Source organism: Carcharodon carcharias, chromosome 2 (assembly GCF_017639515.1).
Source record: "Carcharodon carcharias isolate sCarCar2 chromosome 2, sCarCar2.pri, whole genome shotgun sequence".
NCBI classification, from domain to species: domain Eukaryota; kingdom Metazoa; phylum Chordata; class Chondrichthyes; order Lamniformes; family Lamnidae; genus Carcharodon; species Carcharodon carcharias.
Genome location: NC_054468.1, coordinates 211,385,392 through 211,407,567, shown reverse-complemented (window position 1 = coordinate 211,407,567; position 22,176 = coordinate 211,385,392). Strand labels below are relative to the sequence as shown.

Sequence of the window (22,176 nt, the reverse complement as noted above, 5' to 3'; positions counted from 1 at the left end):
AGGTAGAGGTCAGTGCGCCAGACAACAACAGCACCACCCTTGTCAGCGGGTTTGATGACAATGGCAGGGTTGGACCTGAGAGAATGGAGTGCAGTAAGTTCAGAGAGAGACAGGTTAGAATGGGTGAGAGGAGCAGAGAAATTGAGATGACTAATGTCGCGCTGACAGTTCTCAATGAAAAGATCAAGAGAAGGTAAGAATCCAGAGGGAGGGGTCCAGGTTGAGGGAGAATATTGGAGATGGGTAAAAGGATCCGTTGAACTGGGAGAGGACTCCTGCCCAAAGAAGTGAGCCCGGAGACGAAGACGGTGGAAGAAGAGTTCAGCATCATGCCGAGCCCGAAATTCATTGAGGTGAGAGTGTAAGGGTATGAAACTAAGTCCTTTGCTGAGCACTGAACGTTCAGCATCGGAGAGGGAAAGGTCAGGGGGTATAGTGAATACACGGCTGGGGTTAGGATTGGAAGATGGGGTGGGGACGGAGGGACAGGCCAGGGTGGAGGGTCCTAGATGGGTGTTAGTGTCGATGAGTTGTTGGAGCTTGCGTTCCTTAGCACTTGAGAGAAAGAGAAAAAGTTTCTTGTTGAGGCGTCGGATGAGCCAAAGGATAAAATGAAACTCTTCCGCCGTCTTCGTCTCCGGGCTCACTTCTTTGGGCAGAAGTCCTCTCCCAGTTCAACGGATCCTTTTACCCATCTCCAATATTCTCCCTCCACCTGGACCTCTCCCTCTGGATTCTTACCTTCTCTTGATCTTTTCATTGAGAACTGTCGGCGCGACATTAGTCGTCTCAATTTCTCTGCTCCTCTCACCCATTCTAACCTGTCTCTCTCTGAACTTACTGCACTCCATTCTCTCATGTCCAACCCTGCCATTGTCATCAAACCCGCTGACAAGGGTGGTGCTGTTGTTGTCTGGCGCACTGACCTCTACCTCGCGGAGGCTGAGCGTCAACTCGCAGACACTTCCTCCTACCTCTCCCTGGACCATGACCCCACCACTGAACATCAAGCCATTGTTTCCAGGACTGTCACTGACCTCATCTCCTCTGGGGATCTCCCTCCCACAGCTTCCAACCTGATAGTCGCCCAACCTCGGACAGCCCGCTTCTATCTCCTACCCAAAATCCACAAACAGAACTGCCCCGGTAGACCGATCGTCTCAGCTTGCTCCTGCCCCACAGAACTCATTTCTCGTTATCTTGACTCCCTTCTCTCTCCCCTTGTCCAGTCCCTTCCCACCTACATCCGTTATTCCTCTGACACCTTACGTCACATCAACAATTTCCAGTTCCCTGGCCCCAACCGCTTCCTCTTCAGCATGGATGTCCAATCCCTCTACACCTCCATCCCCCACCAGGATGGTCTGAGGGCCCTTAGCTTCTTCCTCAAACAGAGGCCAGAACAATCCCCATCCACCACTACTCTCCTCCGTCTGGCTGAACTTGTTCTCACGCTGAACAATTTCTCCTTCAACTCCTCTCACTTCCTCCAAATAAAAGGTGTGGCTATGGGTACCCGCATGGGCCCCAGCTATGCCTGTCTCTTTATGGGGTATGTGGAACATTCCTTGTTCCAGTCCTACTCTGGCCCCCTTCCATAACTCTTTCTCCGGTACGTCGATGATTACTTCGGTGCCGCTTCATGCTTTCGTCGGGACTTGGAAAAATTTATTAATTTTGCTTCCAATCTCCACCCCTCCATCATTTTCACGTGGTCCATCTCTGACACTTCCCTTCCCTTCCTTGACCTCTCTGTCTCAATCTCTGGTGATAGACTGTCCACCAATATCCATTACAAACCCACCGACTCCCACAGCTATCTCGACTACAGCTCCTCACACCCCGCTTCCTGTAAGGACTCCATCCCATTCTCTCAGTTCCTTCGCCTCCGTCGCATCTGTTCCGATGATGCTACTTTCAAAAACAGTTCCTCTGACATGTCCTCCTTCTTCCTTAACTGAGGTTTTCCACCCACGGTCGTTGACAGGGCCCTCAACCGTGTCCGGCCCATCTCCCGCGCATCCACCCTCATGCCTTCTCCTCCCTCCCAGAAACACGATAGGGTCCCCCTTGTCCTCACTTATCACCCCACTAGCCTCTGCATTCAAAGGATCATCTTCCGCCATTTCCGCCAACTCCAGCATGATGCCACCACCAAACACATCTTCCCTTCACCCCCCCTATCGGCATTCCGTAGGGATCGCTCCCTCTGGGACACCCTGGTCCACTCCTCCATCGCCCCCTACTCCTCAACCCCCTCCTATGGCACCACCCCATGCCCACGCAAAAGATGCAATACCTGCCCCTTCACTTCCTCTCTCCTCACCGTCCAAGGACCCAAACACTCCTTTCAAGTGAAGCAGCATTTCACTTGCATTTCCCCTAACTTAGTCTACTGCATTCGTTGCTCCCAATGTGGTCTCCTCTACATTGGAGAGACCAAACGTAAACTGGGCGACCGCTTTGCAGAACACCTGCGGTCTGTCCGCAAGAATGACCCAAACCTCCCTGTCGCTTGTCATTTTAACACTCCACCCTGCTCTCTTGCCCACATGTCTGTCCTTGGCTTGCTGCATTGTTCCAGTGAAGCCCAACGCAAACTGGAGGAACAACACCTCATCTTCCGACTAGGCACTTTACAGCCATCCGGACTGAATATTGAATTCAACAACTTTAGGTCATGAGCTCCCTCCTCCACCCCACCCCCTTTCTGTTTCCCCCTTCCTTTTCTTTTTTTTCCAATAAATTATATAGATTTTCCTTTTCCCACCTATTTCCATTATAAAAAGAGAAAAAGAAAAAAAAAACATTTATTTATTTATTTTACATCTTTTATGCTCTCCCCACCCCCACTAGAGCTATACCTTGAGTGCCCTGCCATCCATTCTTAATTAGCACATTCGTTTAGATAATATCACCAACTTTAACTTTAACACCTATGTGTTCTTTTGTTTTATTGTTGTTGACATCTTTTGATGATCTGCTTCTATCACTGCTGGTTTGTCGCTACAACCACACCCCCACTCCACCTCTCTCTCTCTCTCTCTCTCTGCCCCCCACACATACACCTTAAACCAGCTTATATTTCAACTCTTTCTTGGACTCGAACTCAAGTTCTGTCGAAGGGTCATGAGGACTCGAAACGTCAACTCTTTTCTTCTCCGCCGATGCTGCCAGACCTGCTGAGTTTTTCCAGGTAATTCTGTTTTTGTTTTTGTTGAAGAGGAAAGAATAGTCAAGACTTGGAGAGGAAGGCGATGCAAGGAGCAGCAGTTGGGTTTCATGTATGAAACATACTGGGAGATGGCCATGGAGTTTAGAACACCTAAATTGATAAGAAACATGGACGCTGAGGGCAAGAGGAATGGGAGGGCACAACAGATGCAGCTACATGAGGGTTCTCGATCTTGGAGACAAAAACTATGCATACATTCCATTTACAGCATTTGAGGTGTGTGCAGAGATGAAAAGAGAATTGGTTGGTCATTGAAGAAAAAGAGCCTAGCTTTTCTTTGCCCTTCTGTATGATGCTGGAACAATAGTTGGTTTTGGGTGAGGAGAGAAAAATACGATAAAGTAAACAGAGTTGAGCCAGATCTGACAATTAATCCATTATTCCCTCCCTCCTTTCCTGAAGTCAATGATTTTTGCTGAGCCTTTGACGTCCAGTACATCATTATTCTTGTGTGAGCCATGGCAAGAGTACGAGCAACGTACCCAAATGTGGAATATCCCACAGTAAAACTCAAGTTATGCCTTCATACAACAACAACATGTGATTTCCAGTAGGTATTCCTATAAATCACACATGATCCCTGGGAAAATATCATGTATTCTACTGTGATACTCTTACCACAGCTCCATGCTGCAATCTGTAAACTCATTACACACTGAGGATCATAAAGCTGCACATTCCTGCTGTGGAATTCAGGTAAACCTGAAAATATTTAATTCAATAAATGTTCAACCTTTCACCCCTTAAAACAAAATTATCTTACTAGCATTAGTCCAATTTATTTGCTCTCTAGTTTGGTTGTGCCTCATACAGGGAAGATGTTGTGGCTATTCCAATTACATCATTTCATTGTAATGTTAACAACATGAGGACAAGGACAGAAGAAAAATTAAGGAAGGAAAAGGAACAAAAAGTTCTCTGTAAAAATTAATGAGTTGTTTTTATTTGAGCTGAACAATACATCTGCGTATAATATTTATGAATCACCACCACCTTCTTAAGGGCAACTAGGGATGGGCAATAAATGCTGGCCCAGCCAGCAAAGCCCACATCCCGTGAATGAATTAAAAAAATTAATCACCTCAATTAAAAGATTGCAAGTGCTGTGACAAAGTTTGCAGATAACACCAAGTTATGTGGGGGGCCTGGATATTTCAGAGAAACACAATAAAAATTAAGACTTTGGACAATGTAATTGTTTTAATTCAAGAACTTTTTTTATTATTTTGTTCTATATAATTTACAGAATACCTATAAAATAATCATATTTCTCAGTTTCATAGCATTTCTTCATTTTGACAATATCCATAAAACTTTGTAAGTTTTTCTAACCAGTACAAGGCAACCACTTTTACACATCAGGACCCCCGACAGAAACATTGCATTGTTTAGACAAACCTCAGAGATATAGCACTTTGAAGCAGTATGCCCATTATTTCCTGGGTTCAAATAGTAGATGTGGTTAACATGTATTTAACTGTGATGATAGGAATTGTCAGACTTCTTACAATTGGAATATTAGGTTGTCTGTAAGGTTTGCAGGATACATGTATTGTCAATCTGTACAGTCAGAAAAGAGACATAGCAGACTGGGGGAATTATATGGGTACTTCCATTCTCTCCATGGCTGGCAAAGAATTGTTTAGAATACTACACGATGGAAGTGATGAATTGGTGTGAGACTCAGAATGTTAAACCTCCACCTTCCATTAACATTGTGAATACTACACTGCATCCTGTAACACGGGTAAGGTATCTGAGTGACACATTATGCAATGATACAATAATAAATTTCTGGACTAGCATAGTATCAGATTTGCACATTAAAATAGAGGTCTCTAATGCTGTTATGCTGACATCTTAACCCCATAGCTATGAAATCGGGTGGCTGGTGTATGCACATCAAGAAACTAAAGGAAATGCCCTAAGAAGTAGATCCATGCCGGTTTTCAAATGGCAGGACCAGCTTCCTCAACATGGATATCTCACTTAGAAGAGGAATAACCAGGATTGACTCCATGCTGATGAAAGCACAAATAAGATGACTTGAGTGCATGACAAGAATGACAGGCTCCAGGGACTATATTGTCCTGTACTGACAGGTTAAGGAAGGAAAATAGACACCTGGCAGCCACGAAAAAGTGCTTTAAAAACACCATAAATCAGATTATGAGGATTTGCAAAAAAAACCAAATTAAAGTCATAGCTATGTATACAGTTGGATGAAAGAGCATTGTCTATGATGTGTTCAATTTTTTTAAAAGCAGGATTATAGAGATCTGGCAAGAGGTCTGGATACACAGACCACAGTTAAAACATTGAGAAGCTGTCGTGTGTACTGGAGAACTTTTAGGTCACAGTTAGGTTGGGGTTTGGTGATGAGTCACCAGCACTGTAAAAGACCTAAATCTAACACCCAACCTGTCACAGTCGACACCATGGGATCATCAGTACCATCCCATAAACCCAGCCAATAAGTCAGCTCAGATTCATCGCTTTGTATGTTACATGTCCACTTTAGCATTTGAATGTTAAACAGAATTAAACTAAGTGTAATTCTAAGAGATACAGCCACACTGCAAAACCATTGATGCAGTGGACAGAACAAAAATGCTTTTGGTTATCAACCAACCAAACTGTTCAATTAAAAGCTTTTTGCGTTATGACTCTATGTTTTGCTGCTTGTGTCTTTTGAGTCTGATATTTGGATGCCAAGTGCTTCAAATTATTTCATCTGTAAAGTAGCAATGCTATGAATACATGTTTCCCATTGTTTTACTTAATCTGCACTAATACTTGGTATATTTATGCTTTACTGGAAGGGCTTAATTGAGCAAAAATATTCATGGCACAAACTTTACTCTTAAGCAATATCGTGTCCTTTCTGATGGTTCTGTTTCCACTGGCATTTCCATGTGGTACTGAACACAGCAAAAGCATACACCAGATCAGCTGCATTGTATTGCAGAGGAGAATTAGTGAGACTGCCAGAACATGGGTCACTGGCACTTCTGAATCATCAGAACAAAATACTGTCCACATGCAGTTTAAAAAAAAGATAAAATAAAGAATATACATCAATAACTGTACTAATTTACACTTTCATCATATATTAACAATAATCGTTTAAAAAAATGAGGACATATAATCCATTGTCTTTTAGTGCCTTTGCTATGTTCAGCTTCAATGGGATTATGTTTGAAAAGTGCCATTAATTCATACTTATATGTACAAAATTATGGTCATGAGTACTGAAATATAAAAGGCATAAACGAAGGAAAGCAATAATTAAACAATGTTTTGAATAATTAAATATATACTATCATCTTCAATGCAGGTTGATCAGAATATTCCCATATAAAACATTGCTGAGAATTTGGGTTTCTAGCAGTCCAGAGGTGCAGAGTGCTGGCTCAGTTCCCAGGCTCTATCTCTGTGCTTCCAGGAGCACAGTGCATGTCTGTCCACAGTCTAAGCAGCTCAAATTCTCTTATCTGCAGTGAACCATCAAAAAGTCTCCTATCTGTTTTGGCACCATGTCCGTATCATATCGCAGGCGACAGCAGTGAGTAAAATGAAAGTGAAAATGTCCAGACTGTAAAACAAATCTTTAAAGATAGAATAGGGATGACTGTGTTTCGACTGTTTGGAGTCTGCGACTGGGTTCAGGGAGGTTTTTAATATTAGAATGGATTTTGTTTAAAAACAAAACTTTATCAAAAGAATTTTACACCCATTTCTGTAAAAAAAAAGAATTGTTATGGACATCCAATGTTTGGGTGCCAGGGGCACCCAATTCAATGCTTCCTGCTAAAAGTTGGCTGTGCTCAAACTTAAAAGTTGCTCACACATCAGGGCAGGTTTTGTACAGTGCTTGCTTTCTATGGGTATTTATCTGATGGCAGCATTGAGAGTTGGGTGTATTTCCTACAGACTGGGGTGGTTGTGATTGTTTATCTTATCTCACTGCTTGCTCCAGTCATTCACGTTTACTGATATACATTTGCACTGCTTGACTCGTTGGATTTTCTTGTGTCTGAAGGGAGGCTGCAGGTCAGGGCAGTTCAGTTTGACAGTCAGGGTAGTAAATTTCTGCGGTTTACAGAAGGCACAGGACTGGAAGGACTCTTGATCCCTTTTAACATGCCTGGGGATATAGAAGGAATTGCATTGTCCATAGCAGAATCTGTTGATGACAGTTCGGCTCACACAGCCATCCTCGTTGATGGTCTGCCTAAGGGGCTGGGTTTTGCACCAGTCGCTCTTCAGGTACTTTCTTTCTGTCACCACCAGTGCCTCTTGACTGGAGGCAAGCACATCCTGCCTCCGATGTGTGCGCTTCTCCGAGCTGTTGGTGTTTCCCTTGTAAAGAGGCGGGATGGCTCCTGGAGGACGATTTTTCTTCATCTCCACTGCTACCATTAACATCCCCACCAAGAATAGAAGGATGGCAAGTTTTTGATACATCCTACAGAAAAACAGGAGTCAAAAGTGAAGTGAGATTCAACATTTTTTCATCAGCGGTTTTAATGTCATTCTTTGTCTTTTGATGAAAAGGGTGCATTAATTTTCTACAATTTAGTATATATGTTATATAACCCAATTATTATTATTATTCCAATCCACCTGTTGCAATGATAATGTCACTTTTTACATGATGTTATTGGCTTATACAGTATCAGTCCCGAGATTCACCAATACAGAGTGAATACACATTTTGTTCACAATGAGATTCCCATTCCAATTTTCAGACACATTCTCCTCTCCCCTTTCTTGGTGTTTCATGTTTAATGCACAATTCATGGTTAGCCTATTGCACAAGCCCCACTACCTTCATCCCACCAGTGGCAGCCATGCCTTCAGCTTTCTAGGCGATAAGCTTGGAATCCCCTCCCCAAATTTCTTTGCCCCTCCATCTCTTTCCTCCTTTAGGATGCTGCTTTCAATACCTATCTCTTCAACCAAGCATTTGGTCACTTATCCTAATGTCTCCACTTTTGTCTCAGTATTCGTCTGACTGCACTCAAGTAAAGCTCCTTGAGATGCTAAATGCACTTGTAAATACAAATTGCTGTGGTTAAGATGGTAGGTGGAAGCTTGGCTCCTGGATCTCTCCCAGTGCTGCTCTGTAACTGGCTGCCATGAAATCCATCTATTTTTTTTTCTCCTTCCTTCCCTCCCAAGAGGTAAAAGGCTTTACTTCATCCTCACAGTGCAACAACATGTGGAATATATCGCATGGATAATTGTGGGCCTAAATTCACGGGCTACCACGGCAAACTGTTGCTCACAATTAGCAATGCCTGTTGTTAATTAAAACGGGCTGTTTCAAAACAGGCCATACTCAATTCAGCAACAGAAATAGCTGAACTGTTTCCTCACAACCAGGAGATGGCATATTTGAGTGCTAAGCTTTACTTCTGGACCTACATCATTCAATTGATAGTTTATTAAATCCTAGCCACTCCACTAGATGGAGCACTGCACAGAGATGAGATATCCCATAACTGGAAGGAAAGTTGACATTGGTATGAATTTTTTGGATCGTGATGTGTCGCTTCCCAACATCCGAAGAGTCAGAGGGAAACACGTCCCTGCTGACTCTGCCTGCCCCGCAGCTATTTCATAATCTAATGAGAGTTAGGTTACAGGTGGGATTTCCGTCCCTCACTCGGGAGGAAGTCCTGCCTTAGAGACCTACCGGCCAATCAGATTGGGGAAGGGAGGTCCGGAGGCCGACTTCAGAAGGGAGATTCTGACGGAGGCACCACACCACCCCTCTGTCCGAGATCTAGGTCCATTGATGTTCGGGCTTCCCCCACGCAAGGTCAATCCTCCCACCAGCCTAAAAATTGAGTCTGGGTGGCAAATGGCCTTTAAGTGACAAATAATTGCCACTTAAGTGCCTCATTTGAAGCAAGGGCGGGCATCCTGTCTGAGGCCTTGCCTGCCCCAGCGTAAAGTCGCTGCATGATTGAGGTGGGCCGGAACCCGAAGGGAATCCCATTCCTTCAATTTCACACTCCGCCCTCCGCCTAAACACCTCCAGCGGGGGAGCATGAAATTCTGACCACTGTACTTCTTCCTGCAGAAATCTGTGGCAATAGGTTCCCTTCAAGGGAGAAAATAATGGAAAAGTCAGATGTTACTGAGCAATTTTGTAATGTTTTTATTTTTTTAAGTTATCGTCTGCTTCTTTTTCATGTATAAATTGATCTGCACTTGTACAATATAAAAGGTTGTCACTCATGTCTTCTGTGGGCATTTAAGCAGCTGAATCTTAAAATCCATCATGTTCTGGTTAACCCTACAATTGATTGTGTATCTCCTAATAGACCAAAAGGTAGACAATGATAAATATGCCCATGGACACATTGATTGAGTGAAGCTGAATTTATGACAGCTATTTCCTTAGAAACATGGGGAAAGGGTTAAGGCCTTGGTTCAGATTCTAGCCAAAACTGAAGTCAATGAGGTGTAAAATGGCCATCTGACTTGAACCTGCTTCATTCCCACCAAGCGGGTTAGGTTAAAATCAGGATTAAGAATTTATGCTTCAATTCAAAAGTCTTAACTGTGAAAGAAGGAATTAATACATGTTAAAAGAAATGAGTGCAAAAGTTCAGAAAGTGTCAAGGTTAACAGACTGTGAACCACCAAACTCTAAGAATGGATTTATAAAGTCATTCATCTAATAGTTACACTGAATATTTTGGCTGGAATACTCTTATCCTTTTAAGCTCTCCATCGCTTATCCCAGTACAACATTTTCTGGAATGTTAGTTGCAACCCTCTTGCTGACTGCTGGCCAGATTCATTGTTTTTACTTCACCATTTACTAATGGTCCCTTAATAACATCATTAAAAGTCAGGAGAGCCATATTATACTGGTGATTGCAGTGGACTCATGGAAAGCTCTGCTTCCAGGCACTAGTTGTGCCATGTACGGCTCACCAGTAGCAGAATGTTAATAAAGACTCAATTATCCTGAGCTTTATTTTCATTTATAGTCTGAAATTACAGCTTCAAGCCAGTTACACTACATGAAAGTGATTTCATGGCGCCTGTCAAAATTTCCATTGATCACAAATTAGTAAATTAAAACTACGCTCATAGTTTATTCTCTGTGCTGATGGAACAGCTTGTATATAACGTCAACAAAGAAATTTTAATGCACCATCTGACAGATTTGAATTAAGCAATATCCATGCAATGTGAACTGTGTGCTGATTATTCAAGATCATTGGACATAGTCAGAAGGGACAGTGTGGTTAAAGGGGATCCAACTTTGCTGAGTGCAGTTGATTGAAGAGAACATGTGCAAGTCCTATCCATATGGATGAACCATATTTCAAAACAAAGGACCAACCATATAGGAAAGGTATCCAGGGTAACAAAGAGCAGACATTTATGCCTATGTAATACAAATTGTATTGCAAACCAGTGAACCTTTCTTTCGGTTTACCCCACAGTAACCATGATCCTCAGTATTAATACACTGCGTAAAGGAGACACAAACTCTGATAATAAAAGGCCAATGAAAAAGCTAAGAAGAAGAATTTAAGATTTTGTGCATGTTGCAGCATCCTCTTGGGACTGACAGAATACAGTCCTTCAAATTTGGGCTGCTGGTTTAGGGCATTGTTCAAACTCCACCACAGCTCTGGATTCCCCATTTTTATTAATAATTAAGGGTGTTAATAACGGTTTTCATAATACTCATAGCTAAAGAACAATGTGGATAAAATTGTTAAACTATGCCATTGTTGCTGTTAAACATAAATGTGGATGTTTTGTTAGTTTAACAATTTTTTAAACTAATTTTGTGTTAGATTCTAATGACTTTGCAATAGCAGAGACAAGAAGTTAAATTCATGAAAAAGTCCTAGCTTCCAGCACATCTTATTTATCATTGCTTCAAGGCACTGAGGTGAATTCTTACCATTTTTGTTTGCCTAGTTTGTGTATCTGCACATGAACCAGCAGAAGGTTTACAACAGCAATTCCTCTTCATGAGTTTGTGAGAAAATTGATATGTGACTCCAGGACACTATCCAATATGGAGGGTGCAGGCATACCCTTGCATCCAGTCAAGTAGCTCAATATGTATATCAATGACAGTGAAAACAATGATATCAATATCAATTACCTTCTTAGCCAGAGTTTAGTTTTGCATTTCACGTATACAAGTTTTTAGCTTGTTCACTGGTTAATAAGTTCAGCTCATAGATGGCACTATCATTGATGGGGAAGTGTTAGTTTTTAGGAAATGATATTCCATAGTATGTGGGTGAAGTGTAGATAATCGTTAAGTGTCTAAACAGTGATCACATTCTGTTATAACCTTGGAAGTAGTTCCATTGGGATCATATATTGTTGATATTCTATCATGGGGATGCATCTGCATGTGAGACTTCAAGTTGACTGGGATCGAAATTAATACATGGGAAGTCCTCACTGCTGACTGAGTGCCTGGAGGCAAGTTGTCAGGAAGGTTGTGGAAAAAGTGGAGGACAAAAGAAATGACCAAATGCTGGAAAAGAGAGCCCGCCAAAAGGAAAAAAAAAACATCAGTTGACCTCAGGCTAACGCCACTCATCTGAATCAGCTGTGGAACTCACATATAGGCCTTTATAGCCACAACAGACAATGTTCAATCCATCATCTCCTGAAATGGATGGATGCCAATATAATGTCTCATGGAGTGAACCTTACCACCCATGTTATAATAAACGGAAGAAATTTTCACAAAAACTTACACTGTGTCATGAACACAGCATCATGTACTTCTAGTGCTGCTATTGGAACCAAAGTAGTCTGGATCATCAGTTTATCTATATGTAGGATTTCATCCCAAATTTCTTTCATTATTTTACTAACTGTAACTCTTAAATGGTAGTCATTTTTTGCCGATTATTGTAGTCAATTCGCTACCTTTATCCTTGGCTTCAGAAGCCTCCTAAAAATCAATCTCTCTAATTGGCATCTGGTTCCCTTCACTTCCTGTTTGGTGCCTACTTTTCTTTTCTGCAAGGCTTTCAGAGACATTATTTTATGTAAGGAGTGCTATGTAAATGTAAGTTGCTGTTGATGTAACACCTTCCGCCCTACTGACTATCAATCAGGTGGTTGACATTTTTAAATCTTTCTTTACCAGACACATCCATTTGTAAGTTGCACTAATTTACAGTTATGAAGAAGGGCAGACTCAAGGTGCTATATGATATTTAGTACTCTGGACAGCGAAAATGTGTATTGAGAGTGAAGATTGACAGAATATGCATTAGGTTATGAAAAATCATCATCTGAGGCCACAGTCCAATTACTTCCTGACAGTTCTCTCATCCTCCCAGCAACCACAGGGGTCAAGCTCATGAGAAGTTTTCTCCTGTTACAGTTGCTTCTAACTGCATATTATTATTAATAATACCTTAATATGTATTTATATTTAAACTTATATAAATTTATGCTTTTAGTAAAGGGTAGAAAAATCTATGGCGAGTTTATTTCCAAGCTTGGTGCGATATAAAACTAATTAATTTGTAAATTACTCGGACATCACTTTTGCTAGTAGATGGAATGAAGAGTCTATGGGCAGAATTCTGCAGCCTCATCACGGCAGGGACAGGGCCATAAAATGCAGCAAGCCATTCTAAACTCCATTGGCTTCGGCGGGAAAATAAAATCCTATCACCATAAAATTCTGCCCTATATTTGTGTATGTGCACATGTATGAGTGCCCACATATGTGTATGTACATGTGTATATGTACCTGTGTGCATGTATGTATGTGTGTGTGTGTGTATACAAAGCCTGTCACTGGCTATGGGAACTCATTTAGATTTGCATATTGGACTTATGTCTGTGTGTGGTTGCTGAGGAGTTTGTTTCACACATACTGCTGCAGCCTTCCTCTCGCCTGCATTCATCCAGTTGGCTATGATCCTCTGCCAAGCATTTAACGGACTCCATTAGGCTAGGCCGGTTTATTAATGTCTAACGTAAAAGATGTTCAACAGCACTCACAACCAATCACCGTGTGAAGTCAATTTTAATCCTGCTGGGTTTATAACATTTATGTAAGATTTGCGTTTTGACTTTATCCAAGACCATTTCTTACAGACTTCTGTTGTGTGGTGAGACTGCCCATATGTGACTGGCATTTACTCTTGTACAGTCTCTGTTCCGAATTCTAAAGGACACTCCAGAGCCATGTCAGAGGGTGTTGCACACTAAGCCACAGCACCATCAGAGAATACCTGAGAAACACATATGTAATGATGATAATTCTTCACAATTATTCCTACTTTCTGATCATTAGTGCTGATCACCCTCACAACCCAACATCAACTGGACATTGGGACAGCCAGAGTCAGATTCTTCTATGGTCAATGAAATTCCACAAGTGTTTAATTTAGAAAAAGCTGGGTTGGTACTATTTTCATGTTTTCATAACACATAAACACCATCTCCCACTTTTCTGAGTATTGCTCCACCCAGTTAGTTAAATGAAGAGTATCCCAGGATGAAGGCAAAGGTAAGTAGGAATGACAAGGGGCTCTGGAACTTAAAACTCATTTAGGTGTCATGGGCTGCACCACTTGAGTTATTGAGTCACCTGTAAATCAATGGTTGCGTTAGCTAGGCCCCTTGGTTAGCCACACTTGATCTATTAATTTGTTACTTGAAAAATTTTTACTTTAAAAGCATATGAGATACATGTTTTTATATGAAGTATATTTGTTAGTTGAGTGTCTTTGTGTCAGCTTCACGTTCTGTAAATTTATAGTCATGCATTTTATTATCTGTTGAATAGTCACTGCATTTAGTCATCTAATAGGGCAACAACTTCATGAAAATGTTTTTTTATAAAGCTTTGTTTATAGGCATGAAAAATTGAAATGTCATCTTCATCATAAAAATAACACACTAGTGATATGTTTTAAGGTGATATATGTCATCTCATTGTGTGTTTGGCAAATCACTTCTTGATGTATTTGCAAATACCCCTGACTTCCACTCATGAGTGAGGTATTCTTGTAATTTTATGAGGCCCTTGACAGCAGCATTCATCTTCTCGTAATATTAAAAATCTTAAAAAATAACTTTACAAAATATCTAGGAGGTGCTTTTGACTAGCTGCCAATTTTGCCTCAGTTGCTAGTGTGCTACACCAAGCATATTCAAATTTGAGGTTGTGTAAAACTGCTTATCTTATTTTAGTGTGTTCAAGACCTGGTGGCTGAATAATAATGCCACCTTCATGCCACTGCACATCTGAAACTGCTAGACTGCATTATGACTGCACCTACGGTACATAGAGTATTGGGATACTAAGTATGTATCTTGTCTTGGCCTTTGAAATTTTGATAGAGAAATTTGGACCTTGGGTTTGCATGTCAACTAGAAAAAATAGAATTCCAATCACTCAATGAATTACCCCCGTGGCCATGTAATCCAGGGATTACAGGTGACACAGTGGAGCAGTTTACCTATCTGGGATTGGTGATCCACGAGTCATGTTAAAGTGTTCCAGAAATTAAGTGGGAAATTGCATTGATGCCCCAGGCGATGATGGACCTAGGCAAGAAAATAAGGTCATCACATCTCCTTCCCCCAACAAACTTTTGGCAATCTTACATCACGCTAATTCCCCTGAATGCAATGGAGACCTGGGACTGTTTTGCAAGCAGACTGGGCATAAATTGAAGCTACAGCCCAATGGCATCTTTGTTTCATCTACTGCATTTGGTAATGTGAACCTGTCACCAATAGTTAGGGTCAGAATGATGGCTGCCCAACCTCCCCTAGGTATCAGAATTGCTATTACCACTGTTTGAGCATGTAATCACATTCAGTTGGCCATATAACAACTCCCGGCTCTGAAAAACTTCCCTCCACAGCTCTTAAAGCCACGATACACCTGGTTTTTGACTGATACAGGTAAGTTCAGAATATGAGGAAAAGAGGTCCGTGAGAGATGGAGACACACAATTTACCAAGTAAGCTTCTGAAGGAGCATGTTACAATTATGATGCTGAGTATGGTACTGTAATGGTTATACACAGTTGGATCCTAGTGGTCAAGTTTACATTGCAAGTTGCAAAATTAAGTTCTCATTATTGGCTGCTTAACATCAGATAAAGCCATGATAACAAATGTTAGATTGCTGTGTGTAGCCCAATAGTTTACTAATATCCTTCAGGGAAAGGAACCTATCACCCCTATTTGATATAGCCTACATGTGTCTTTAGTCTACACAACGTGATCAATTCTTACTGCCCTAAAAAGCAGCCTAGGGAGCCAATCAATTGCACCGACATTGGTCACTATGGAATTAGAAGACCCATTGCCACCTTTTTAGAGCAACAAGGGATGGGTACAAATACACCCGGCTTTGGAGGGATCACCCGCACCCAGGGGCAGACTGGCAAAGTCACATCCAGATGGGGCATTTGGCTAGAGCTTTAGGTGAGTTTTAATAAAGACAAATCTTGGGGGGATTCTTGTCCCATCACCATGAAATCAAGAGTTACTGAACGGAAAGAACAGATATTTCTCATCCAGGTACTGCCCCTCAACAACATCAACTGAAAACACATCACAACAGCTAAACAACACCACCAATTTGTGTCGACCTTGCCACAGTCTCTATGTCGTGAGGCCGCTTATCTAACATTCAGTACTGGATGAGCAAAAATTTCCTCCAATTAAATCTTGGGAAGAGTGAAGGCATTGTCTTTGGTCCCAGCACAAACTCCACTCCCTCATTCCCAACTCTATCCCTTTCCCTGTATGACGCTGAACCAGGCTACTTGCAGCCTCAGTGTCACATCTCACCACGTGATCATCTTTCAACCAAGGTCACCAATTTTCACTTCTTTAACATTGCCCAAATCCGCCTCATCTCAGCTCTTCTGCTACTGCAGCCCTCATCCAGGCTTTAGCTATCTCCAGACTTGACAATTCTGACATGCTGCTGACCGACCTCCCACAATCCACCACCTCTCAACTTGAGGTCATCCAAAACTCTGCTGCCCCTTCCTAACTCGCACTAAATCCCCATTCGCCCATCAGCCGTGTGCTGACCGACCTACATTAGCTCCTGGTTAAGCAATGCCTCAATTTTAAAATTCTCATCCTTGTAGTCAAATTCCTCTAGGTGCGTTGGGAAGAGAAGCCATCCCTCGCTACCATCAGATCATTAAGGGAGGAACTCAAACCGGGACAGCACCACGGACTTCGAAGCGGAGGGGGGAAAACATTCAAAAACTCAATGTTCTTAACTTGTGGAAAAGCAACACGGTGGCTAGAGATAAGAGTTTTCGCCCTGTCCGTTTTCGCGCGTTGGGGAGCATATTTATAAACACTGCGTAACGCAAGTAGGGAAAATGTTCTTCAAATGTGTTTTTAGGTCGGTTATCCATGAATACCATCAGACATCATGAGCTTTATATCGGCGGACGGTAGTGAGCAGCGTTGCTTCTGGAGGCTGGAGACACTCCTTGTGTCCCCTTCATCAGCAGCAGGCTGTGGAAGAGCCGGCGCTTTTGGCTCCGCGAGTGTCACTGAGCTCCTCCCCCCCCCGCCCCCCCCCCACTCCATTCAGGCGGCCGAACAAAGTAGGGAGTGGGCAGGTAGCGGGAGCTCAGCGATTCTCTGGCGCACTCGGGACTGCCAGGAGCTGGGGCTGGAATAACTGGAGACACGTGGGTGATTCCTGATCCGAGAAACTGGCCGCATCCTCGGAGGAGGAGGAGGAGGGGGGGGGGGGGGTATCCAAATAAGGCTTAATTCACTCTGAATCTGAGAATACGGAAATGTGAAACCAAACGTTTTCGCCCTATCGATGGACGCCCCCAATGTCTAGATCTCTCTATCCGACAGCATGTGGCGTGAGTTAGGCAGCCGCAGTCAGATAGTTCCGATATTTTTCTCGCGGATCCTTTCTGGGCTTTCGCTGTGAAGCTAAACACGTGAACTGGCTGCTGCTGCGGCTCTTAGTGCGGTCGGGGCGAGAGGAAATTCCATCGCAACCAATGTCCGGGGAGGGTGGGGGGAGCAGTGAAACAGGCCAGCCCGAGGGAGCGGAGCCAGGGGTCAGGGATGTCCCTCCATCGCTCCTGTTTTATTGATATTTCAACGCTGGAAGCCTCACCGCCGAGTCCCCGGGCGGAGGGAGAGGGGAGGGATGGGCAGGGCATAGCTGCCTGCCTCAACTCTGTCGCCTTATCTGATCGAATGGGTGAAAGTGAGAAGAGAGAAAAGCAAGGGCAGATTGTAGAGAGGGAGAGAAAGAATCTAGGAGGGGGAAGCTGACTAGGTGCCCACGGGAACATCGATATGTCAGTCTGTTGGTATAATTTTGTTCAGAGACAGCAGGCAGCAGACCTCTCCCGGTGCCAACAGTTTACTGGGGCCGAACGGCACTGGCAACACATCTGTTACCTTGGAGACCCGAGAAACATGGCACTTTACTGAGATCTCATCACTCGCTGGAAAATCTCAACCCGGTGTGGCTCGGTGGAAGAGCATGAGCCGCAGCTGTGGTTTCAGGTCCGCCCGCGATTCGATCATTTCAATTACAGTCAAATTCGACACTCGGCACCAGCTCAATGTTTCAACCTCTGACCAAACTGGCCGAAGGTTTGACTGAGACTCCGCTCCCCATCAAAGCTGCTGGTTATGAAGGGAGGATGGGAACGTGTGCAGTGAGGTTCTGGCACTGCCCCCTCCGACATCCGAGCACGGTCCATTCCCCAATCCAGTTTCTGGTGTGTCTCTGCGCTGGACACCATGTCCGGGGTCAGAGCCGCGGAACCATTCTGGAGCTCTGACTCTGAAAACCAGCTGATGGGATGTAGCCCAGAGCAGTGCCAGGCGAATCTGTCCCTATTTGTTTCCTGTCGTTGAGTCTAACTTGGCATTATTGAGTTAAAAAGTTAGCCGTAAGCGTGTTTGTGTGGACTATAATTCCTCCTGTCTCAGCACGGCGGGCTGGTACTTTTAAAACCACCTCATAACCATACCAAAATCTTGCATTTGTATAGCGCCTTTCACGACCACCAGCAGTCTCAAAGCTGTACAGACAAGGAAGCACTTTTGTAATGGGTCATGGGGAACGCCACAGCCAGCTCGCACCAGTAGAGCTCCCACAATGTGATACTGACCAGAACCTGTTTGGTGTGATGTGGACTGAGGGATAAATATTGGCCAGGCCACCAAGGGTAACTCAGCTGCTCTTCTTCAAGATAGCCTCTTGGGACCTTTTACATCCAAAGGTGGCATCTCTGACAGGTCAGCACTCCCCTGGAGTGTCTGTCTGGATGGGAGTGGGACTTGAACCCACAGGGCAGACTGCTAATACCGGAGCCACCGCTGACACCTTTAACCTATGGCCCTGGCTAGTCATTCAAACAGGCAATGAATGAACTCTCAACTTGCATTGGCAATCATGGGCCGAGGGGAGCGGGCGGACTTCACTATTGTTGGGTAAAGCGAGTTGACTCAGTGTGTGCCCATAGCACTGTGCTCTGGGCTTGTTAGCAAGTGGCACGCCTTTTATGAGAGAGAGTGCATGTGGGAGGAGAGGGATTATCAAAAAGCGGGGCGAATATAATTGCTGCAGCAATCTGCTTGGAAAGAAGCAGTTCCTAACTGTCGTTAATATCATTCCAACCTCCTTCCAAACTTACTTTCCTGGTGGGCGAACGGAGTCTGACTATTTACTTTGTGAAGGTTTGACAGAGACTGAGACAGAAATGATCATTTGTCAGTAAAGGGAGTGCATCGGAAAAGTGTTTTCTTCGGGTGTGTTTCTGTAGCTGACCAGGGGCCGAGACCACCCCGGGCGCCTGTCACACATGGGACTCAGTCCCCGACTCTCTCACTCGGCGCTTCCCTTGTTAACTTTGCAAACAGTGCGCGCCCCCAGTTTGAATGTTTTCTCGTTATCGCCGCTGGCAGCCAGCGTTAGAAAGGATCCCATGTTAAAGGTCCAGCTTCTGATTTTTGAGACTGGTCAGTAAACAAAAATCCCTTCCTATTCCCACCTGGAAATTTCAATGAATCCCAGGGCTGTCCCTGAGGGAGGCCAGGCCGGTCGCTCATGACAAAACGCGTTACTCAGGGTTAGCAGCAACCGCTGAGTGAAAGATTTATAAGTCGGAGAGGCCGCGGCGAATTAGCAGCGCCTCCACTGCTGACACCTGGCGCTTTAAAACTTCACCCAGCTCCTCTCGGCTGAAGCTACTTGGGGGAAGCTATCGTTTACTGATCCGATTTCACATTTCGAGGATACCAGTTGAAAGACGCGAGAGAGCGAGTCTGCATGTGTTAGAGATCCCAGGTCTGAACTGTGTGTGTGTGTGTGTGTGTGTGTGGTGATAGTGGACCGCTTCTTTAAGGTCATCAGTTAATAGTTCCCACCCATCTAGAGTGCATCCATAGCGCGTCAAGTGTTATAGATATATACTAAGCAAGGTCATTGTAAAACGATTTGTCTTCTCGGAGTTCTGTGCATAAACAGCATGCTTAAAGTAGCCTGGAACAATGATCAGCATTAGACCGCAGGGGATGCCCATGATTTGATACTGCCGATTTTGTTGTTATCCTGGTAGAATCCATCTCCCTTGTGTTCACTCTCCTCAATGTTTTAATGGTCCTTACCTGCAAAGCAGAGGTGCTGACCCGTCTCAGCGTTGCTGTCTACCGTCTGGGGTGTTGATCTGCGGTGAGGGTTGTCAGGAGTGAGCTGCCTTGTCGTCTGGGAGGGCCGAGTCCCATACACTCGAGTGGAGGTGGAGGGAGTTGCAGAATGGGCTGCTTGTGCAGCCAGCGCCGTTCAGTCTCACTTCTGACTGATCAGAGACTCTGCATGTGGATGTTACCAGAACGTGGGGCTCGGATTGGCTGTGATCAAACACTCAGCCAAAAAAAAAACAAATCACATACTCCTCTGACTAATATTACACAAGCAACGGCCCACGGTGCCGCGGAGGGAACCTCCTTCACCTCAGCTGCGGGGCACAGCTCACCGGGCAAGAACCCACAGGGTGGCAGCTCATGGAATGACACATGCCAGGGTGTGGCGGCAGAATAGACTCGGCAGCAAAATAGCAAATGTTTCTATGATCATTTTTTTTAATGTTCCGAAGTCAGGGATGTTAATGAAATTGACCTACTTTCAATTTTTAGTGTCCACATCAAGCCGCCCACGTGAACTAAGCTGGCTGCCGGCGGACAGCCTCTCTGCTGCTCCTTTATCTCAAAACCGGCCCACATCCACTGGCACCTTGTTTGGGGGTGGGGGGGGGGGTGGGGGAGGAGAGATAGGGCACATAAGCTGTGGTGAGTGGCGGGGGGGGGGGGTGAACTCTCACATCACCTCAACATGGGCTGGATGAAGAGATTGGGACAGACCTCCACAGCCCCCACCCCCCTCCCCTCTACTCCGCGCCACACACTGCCTCCGACTGGCACAGGCTCCAAGCTGGTTGCCCCCTGCCAAGATGGCACAGGGATGGCACAGGAAGAGGTGGCGGGGAGAGGGGGTGGGGGGAGAGCAGACTGGGCTGGGACGGACTCAAGTTGGCACAGAGAGCTCACGCAATCAGTTATACACCGCTTCTCAGAAGATGAATATTCAGTGAAACATATTTGGACCGAGCTATCGCATCGCTGGGTCCAAATGGGGGCATGTTTACAATTAACTATACTTCAGTATAAATCACATGGACATTGAGCCTTTTGGGGGCTGTTTCACGCGCTCATCAGAACTGGTGTATTTATTATCGTCCTACTCAACTTTTAATGTAGAAAAAACGATCATTTTTAAGTCTCAGTATTTGCTCCATGTTTATGTTTTAATGTGATGTGGGAAATTAACCCACGTCAACCGCCTTTCGTTGAAATGTGTTTGTTTTATAATTGCATTTTTTAATAAAACTATCCTTCTGACGGTTTTAACAGACCAAGTGCAGGCGGTTTGATTTATCGAACACTCATGTCATGTCCCGGCGTAAGTGCCCGAATGTTTAATGCATCTTTCAACAAAAGGAAGGAGCGGAGCCCGGCTATATTTTAGATAGCGATCCTGCATCAAATCAATGGCAAGGCTGCTGAAACTTGGACACCCTAGCGGGGTGCAGTTAATTCCTTAAACTGCAAAAAAAGCATTCCTCCAAATGTGAGGCAGAAAGGCGGGACAAAATAAAGGGTGACCTTGCACTGGAGCTGGTAATGTCTTCCAAAGTGGCCACCTCGCATCCAATTTGGCACTTGGCATCTTTTGACATGTTTGCTTTGTAAATTCCCAACCCCGGGAGCAGGGAGCTTGCTGAAGAAGTTCTTTCTCTTTCTTTCTCTGAGCTGCACTGTGTTGTTTTCCCTTTCCCAATAAATAGCCGAGCCGCTTGTATGAGATGCTGACAGGAGCCAGTCTGATCTATGCACTCGGAACGCTCTTAAATAACTTTGTCCCAGCTTCGGTCAGTACTGGTACAAGCCGGTCCGGGGCTTATACATGCCAGGTTCTTTTTGACAAACTACGTTTGCAAGGTTAAAAATGATCACTTTCGTTAACTGGCGGAACACACGGCTGTCTGCTTCCTTTCTGTTTAAAGAGTTGTTGTTGAAGTGCTGCACTTAAAAAGGAATAAACACAAGTTTGTCTATCAGTGGGATCTAAGGAGGTCCTCGGAGGACAGAAGTGTACCTTCTTCACATCATTGTCTGATTTCTGCTTATCGCTTTGATTTATAAGTGATAATCTACCCCCATTCCTCCCCCCCCACCCCCACACACACACACACTCTGTTCACTCTATGACCCCTTTATTCTATGTGACTGCTCCCCTTCTATGTCCTGTTTAGTATAGATTTAGTAATAGTTTTTCTATAATACTGTTCTCTTCCGTATGTTTACCATCACCGACTGCTGTG

General features: G+C 44.1%; 1 protein-coding gene across 1 annotated transcript; it reads right to left on the bottom strand.

Annotated features, from left to right (window-relative positions):
- Positions 1-4,430: 4,430 nt before the first annotated feature.
- grem2b (gremlin 2, DAN family BMP antagonist b) lies at positions 4,431-20,174 on the bottom strand. Its single transcript, XM_041182891.1, has 2 exons — positions 19,904-20,174; positions 4,431-7,703 (listed from the first exon to the last, which is right to left on the bottom strand). Exon 2 carries the CDS (start codon positions 7,700-7,702, stop codon positions 7,199-7,201), a length of 504 nt encoding a protein of 167 aa, XP_041038825.1. The 5' UTR covers position 7,703; positions 19,904-20,174; the 3' UTR covers positions 4,431-7,198.
- Between the last annotated feature and the right edge of the window lie 2,002 nt (positions 20,175-22,176).